The 6057-nt window shown below is 38.2% G+C and overlaps 1 protein-coding gene across 1 annotated transcript; it reads right to left on the bottom strand.

The window, feature by feature from the left end:
- Positions 1 to 2436: 2436 nt before the first annotated feature.
- Positions 2437 to 5814, bottom strand: LOC138899633 (putative calcium-transporting ATPase 13, plasma membrane-type). Its single transcript, XM_070186271.1, has one exon. It carries the CDS (start codon positions 5710 to 5712, stop codon positions 2608 to 2610), a length of 3105 nt encoding a protein of 1034 aa, XP_070042372.1. The 5' UTR covers positions 5713 to 5814; the 3' UTR covers positions 2437 to 2607.
- Positions 5815 to 6057: the final 243 nt, after the last annotated feature.

Below are 6057 nucleotides of genomic sequence, written 5' to 3'. Positions count from 1 at the left end.
ACTAAGGCTTAGCTACAACTGTTCAATATTACTAAAAAATACAAGTCCAAATAATTTTCTAATTATAGAGATTATAATATTTATTTCTAATTAATTAACTAATAATTATTATAAAGCAGTAAAATTATCAACTAAAAAGGATGAAATTTGAGACAAGACTAAGGAGGTCTAGAGTTATAATTTTCCCAATTGTCGGAATTCTTCCCGCTATGCCTTCTATAATTTCGCCTAAATTTTCTTTACCGATCATGAACGCTCCGAGTGTCGTAATTCTCTCCCGAGTGACTACCACAATTTACTAGACATATTCTCCCGAATTACGCTAGTTGGCATTAAGTACGGCTCACTCGGATCGCACCAAGATTTCATTATCCTTAATCTCACCTTTAAACCCTCCATATTGATCCCTCATATACATTAGGAGTGATGTTGTTCAACAATTACCTAAATATGCACTCTCTCCCGAGTAATACACACTAAATAGGCACAATCGATTGAGAGCTCTTCAACCAACCACAATAATAACGTAGTTGAACAAATAGAGAAAATACTACGGCTCAATTATATAAAAACATAACAAGAATTTATCCTACAAAAGGTTCTATCAAAACTCTAGATAACAAATTAGCTATTCATAATAGTATGCAAAACTACAATACTATAATTCATAACCAATAATGAAAATAGGAAGAAGGAAGTGAAGAACTCGTAGAAAAATTCCTCGACTTGCACCTAGTGTGCTCTTGCCTCCTTAGGTCAAATCCCCGTCTAATGTCGGTCCAATCTCGGTCTCCCCTCTAAAAATGGTGTTTAATGACTATTTATATGTGTGAGGAAAAGACCTAGACGAAATAACCAAGTCCAAAATTAAATAGGAAACAAAATAGGCTTTAAAACCCGAATTACGCGAACACCTCGCTGTAGACCTCACCTCGCGAGCTCTGCCGTGAGCTCCATCCTCGCTGTAAGCCTTGCAGCGCTAGTTCTAACGCGAGCAAATTTGCTCGCCTCGCCTGCTGCTTTGGTGGTTCGTTTCTCATTTTGGATTTGCTGCCTAACTTCAAATTCATGTTGTCTCTTCTTTAACAATTGACTTTTTGTCATTCTTTTCTAATGTTACTTTAATCCTTATGTCTCCACTAATTAAGTAATCATAACTCGTAATGTATAAAATATACATAAAATTTCTACGTTGCTCTCAATTTTGTATTCAATGTCCCTACACATAAAATAAAATTAATTAAACACAAATATAATAAAATTTAGTATTAAAGCCTCAAAATGTAAAGTAAGTAATGCACTAAAAATATATAATTATAACCAAATATCACATAGCAAGATTTTTAAAATATAATAATTCCTTAGATTTTAGACTCCAATCTTCGTATTTTCTCTCTCTCTCGGTCTGATGAGCCCATAGGTGTGTTAAATTGAGTGGAATTCCACCTCGTCACATATGATTAGCCTTAAAAAGTCACCTTTTTCAATTATAAATACGAACTCCGTGCCATCATCTTTCTAGAAATTGAATCAATTTGAATTAATACAATAAAATTCGTGTGAGGTCAATTGATCTCAACGTATATGACTTGGGGATTAATCTAGTTTAGTAATCTAACGGAGAGTGAGAGGTATAGGGCTAAAATATGGGGATCTCTAGGTGCTTCAGTCCAAGAAGGTAGAGAAAGGCAAAGAAATTGGGAACGAAGGCTTTAATTCCAATTTCTTCTCGCAGATAACATTCTCAGCATGATTTCGAAGCCTCATTGATAGGTCATTGAGGAGGAGCGAGACAAAATCGCTTTTCTGGCTGAAAATATATTGCTAAAATAAAATGTAACAGGTAAGAAACCAAAATATCTTCTCCATTTTCTAGTTCTGAACCCTGCGATCGAGCAGAAAACTATTTGTAGAATATCTTCACGACTTAAACTAAGCGGCAAATGTGGATAGGCAAGGGAGAAACACTAGGCTAAGACACACAAGTCTAGGCAGAGGGATTCAACATTTAAACTTGATAGAATTCAACTTTTAATATCAGATTGTGTATTCTGGAGATCCCCATATTAGTTTGATGTGGTTTATAGAAATGACAAATCCCAGTCCAAAGCTTCACAACTTTTAGCTTGTTATCATTTTCAAAAAGGAATGTTGTGTCTATAATCATGAACAAAGTGCTGAAAAAAAGGGCAGCCCGGTGCACAAGGCATTTCGCATTCATGCAGAGTCGGGGAAGGACCGCACCTCAAAGGGTGTGATGTAGAGAGTCTACCCTAATGATGCAAGCATTAGTGACCGCTCATAAACAAAGTATTGAACTTTAGACATATTTACAAACTGACTTCTATGTTAAACTATATTTGTACTACTAGAATGTAATGAAAGGTGTATGCATATATAAACTTTTTAAGTCGTCTTGTAAATGTAGTAGAAGAATTCTACAACTCTTTATTTAAAAATTAACACATGAAAATACAAGTAGTGAGTAATAAAGGAATGCAATATCAATCAATCATTTAATCAACTACAGTCATACTAACAAATTAAAACTACTGCAAGGAACTATCTTATGAAAAAGAAGAAAAAAAAGTAAACAACAAAATCTACTCACTTAAACATGGCTTTCAAGTAATTCAACCTGAGATAACTGAAAAATGGCTTCTCTGGGACAGATATGCACTTGACTAGCCAACCAATTGGCCAAGATGCAGCTGCCAAACCAATGCAGATACCCCATTGCCCCCAATTCAATCTCTCTGTATCTGCAAACTTCTTCAAAAATTCCACCATCACCACTTGCAGAGCCAAAGTTATTCCAGTGATTGCCACAAACAACTTGTTCTTGTGTATTCCCTCGAAAACATTCTTCTTCTCCAGATTTCGCGCATTGAATTCATTGAACACTTGGCAAAGAACAAACGTGTTGAAAATCAAAGTGTCGTTTACCCTCTTGTTGACACCAAAGACGGATTCGCCTTTGAATTGTAAGGTCAATAGAACAACAATCTGATACAAGGCCTGAGCCATTAGATTTCTCCACATAATGTTGGTGATAAGTGGGTCAGTCCTACCGACTGGTAGCTTCTTCATGAGTTCCGCGGTTGGCTTCTCTGTTGCAAGTGCTAGTGCCCCTAATGTGTCCATGATCAAATTTACCCATAGCAACTGCACTGCTGTGAGTGGTACCTCACCAGCTGAAACAGCTGCTACAAAATTGATCACAAGTGCGGCCACATTAACTGTGAGCTGAAATTGGATGAATTTCTGAATGTTGTTATAGACACATCTTCCCCATTTCAGAACAGTGACAACTGAAGCAATATTATCGTCCAAAATGACAATATCTGAACTCTCTTTAGCCACTTCAGTGCCCTGAATCCCCATAGATAGCCCTATATCAGCTTCCTTTAAAGCTGGTGCATCATTCGTGCCATCACCTGTGACCGCGACCACATGACCTTTCTTTCTCAAGCACTGCACCATTAAAAGTTTGTCAAAAGGGGATGATCTTGCCATTACGCGAATCTTTTCCACTCTCTCCATCCGTTCTTCATCTGTTAAGTTGCGAAATTCCTCACCTTCTATGACTGCTCCGTCATCTACTTCAGAATTGGGATGAAGAATCCCACATTCTGTGGCTATGGCTTTTGCAGTGAACACATTGTCACCAGTGATCATCTTGATATTCACACCAGCATTTTGGCAATCTTCCACAGCTTGCTTTACACAAGGTCGACATGGATCTTTTAGGCCGATGAAGCCCAAAAGAATGAAAGAGTTGTCTGGAATACTTCCATGTATTTGTTCATGATCCTCCTGCCCAGTTTTTGGCAATTGCTTGTGTGCAAAGGCGATACATCGAAGGCTGCTAGCAGCCATTCCTTCAATTATCTGATCACATTCTTCCTTATCTGATTTCTCTAGAGTTCTTATGTTCCCTTCTGCATCGTAGTAATGGGAGCACATTCTTGAAATCATTTCAGCAGCACCTTTCCAATGTGCATGAATTGTTCCATCAGTAATGTTCTTGATTATTATCCCACTCTTCTTTTTCTCTGAATTGAAAGCTTCAACGTGAAGAATGTTGAAATTTCTCTTGACTTGATCCATATCCATATTCAGGTCCAGCACAGCCCATGAAAGAATAGCTTTTTCAGTTGGGCTGCCTGAGAATTCAAAGCTTGAACCTGAATCGGAGGACTTGAAAACACTACCAGTAGTGTTTAATCCAACCGCTTGATGGAATAATTCAAGAACTTTGGCTGAAATTGATGTCTGATTTTTTGCCTTTACGTGCTCTTTGCCTAAGAAAAATTTTGTGACAGTCATCTTATTTAATGTAAGAGTACCAGTTTTGTCTGTACAAATTGTGGTGGCAGAGCCCATGGTCTCACAAGCAGAGAGCTTCCTCACCATTGCCTGATCTGCCATCATTCTCTTCATCGAATAAGCCAGAGTAAGTGTAACAGCTAAAGGCAAGCCCTCAGGAATTGCCACAACAACAATTGTAACTGCAGCAGCAACAATTCCTACCACAGCATTGATCACATCATCCGATGATGTCTTGCTCCCGTTGAATTCTTTGTTCCCATTTTCATCTCGTGTGTTCCCGGTAAAGTATCGTACCAATAGGACAACAAGAACTAAGAAAGCAACTAGCAATCCAATTTTACCTATCGATGAAGTAAGCTTGTTGAGTCGCTCTTGAAGAGGTGTTTGCTCGTTAGAATCGCTGCTAATTTCGCTCATCATTTCACCCCAGGTCGTGTTCATGCCAACCGATGTTACAAGCATCATGCCATAGCCATCGACAACCTTAGTGCCAGAAATCAAGAATGGATTTTGGCTAAGGTTAATCTCGACGTGATCACTTTCACCTGTCATGCTAGATTCATCTACTTGTAAAGAATGACCTTCTACCAAAATCCCATCAGCAGGAACTTGATCTCCAATCTTCAAGCAAATGACATCTCCTACCACAATTTCGAATATAGATATCTGTTGGCGCCTCCCCTTTCTAACAGCTTCTACTGGAATATTTTTGCTAACTTTGGATAGCTTATCAAATTGTCTGTTTTGTCTGAAATTGCTAATAGACGAAACAGCGATGACAAGAAACACAGCGACGAAAATACTCCCTCCATCATACCATCCTTCTTTTGGTCCATGCTCCTTAATTCCAAATCCAAGAGACAAAGCAGCGCAAAGCAAAAGAATAATGATGGTAGGATCTTTGAAGGATTCCCGGACAAAGATGAAGAAACTTTTAGTAGGTGGCTTAGGATACGTGTTGCTTCCAAAAGCTTCATGTCTACGTGAAACGTCTTCTAGATCTCCATTTATACCATTAGTTGTGTCACTTATGAGAGAAGTAGCAACACCGTGTACACCTCCAAGATTAGCTAGCTTGTCAGCACTTTTATCTTTGACAAGCTTAGCTAGACTTGACTGATCAATGCCTGAGAATAAAGGATGTTCTTGAACTACATCAATGGCGATTGTATCGGTTGATACGCGGACTTTTCTTGGACTGTAGGATGGCACAAGGACAGGTGATAGTACCTTTGTGCTGGTCTTATTTTTGAAAGCTCTCGAACAATAGATGGTAGCAAAAGCTAAGTGCCATTTCTTTTTGTTGGAGACATCAACTTCTGCTGGCAAATCAATTGCAATGTTCATGCAGAGGTAATGCAAGTTTTCTTGAAACATCATGGAGTGACTGTCTTTCCTTAACTACAAATAAGGCAAAGACGGTATTATTGTGTTTATAGGATGATGATCAAGAAAAACACAAAAGAAAGGAACAAATGTTGGAAAGGCTGAACTGTGTTTGGAATTTGATTTGACAAAGTTAGCTCCATTATATAGTACCCGATGCCCCTCGGAATTAGTTGAATGACTGTTTTATTGACTTTTGGGATGTTTCCACATGCCGCCCTGCACAAACATATTAACTTCTTTCCAAGTAATTATGGAATACGAGCCTTTTCTATTTTCTCTTGATTGGAAGCTAAGATTCTAAGTTTCCAATCTAAGCTTTCTGCTCGGGTTTAAAAA

This window comes from Nicotiana tomentosiformis, chromosome 9 (genome assembly GCF_000390325.3).
Source record: "Nicotiana tomentosiformis chromosome 9, ASM39032v3, whole genome shotgun sequence".
Taxonomy (NCBI): Eukaryota; Viridiplantae; Streptophyta; class Magnoliopsida; order Solanales; family Solanaceae; genus Nicotiana; species Nicotiana tomentosiformis.
The sequence above is the reverse complement of the archived record's forward strand: the minus strand, read 5'-3'. Positions and strand labels throughout refer to the sequence as shown.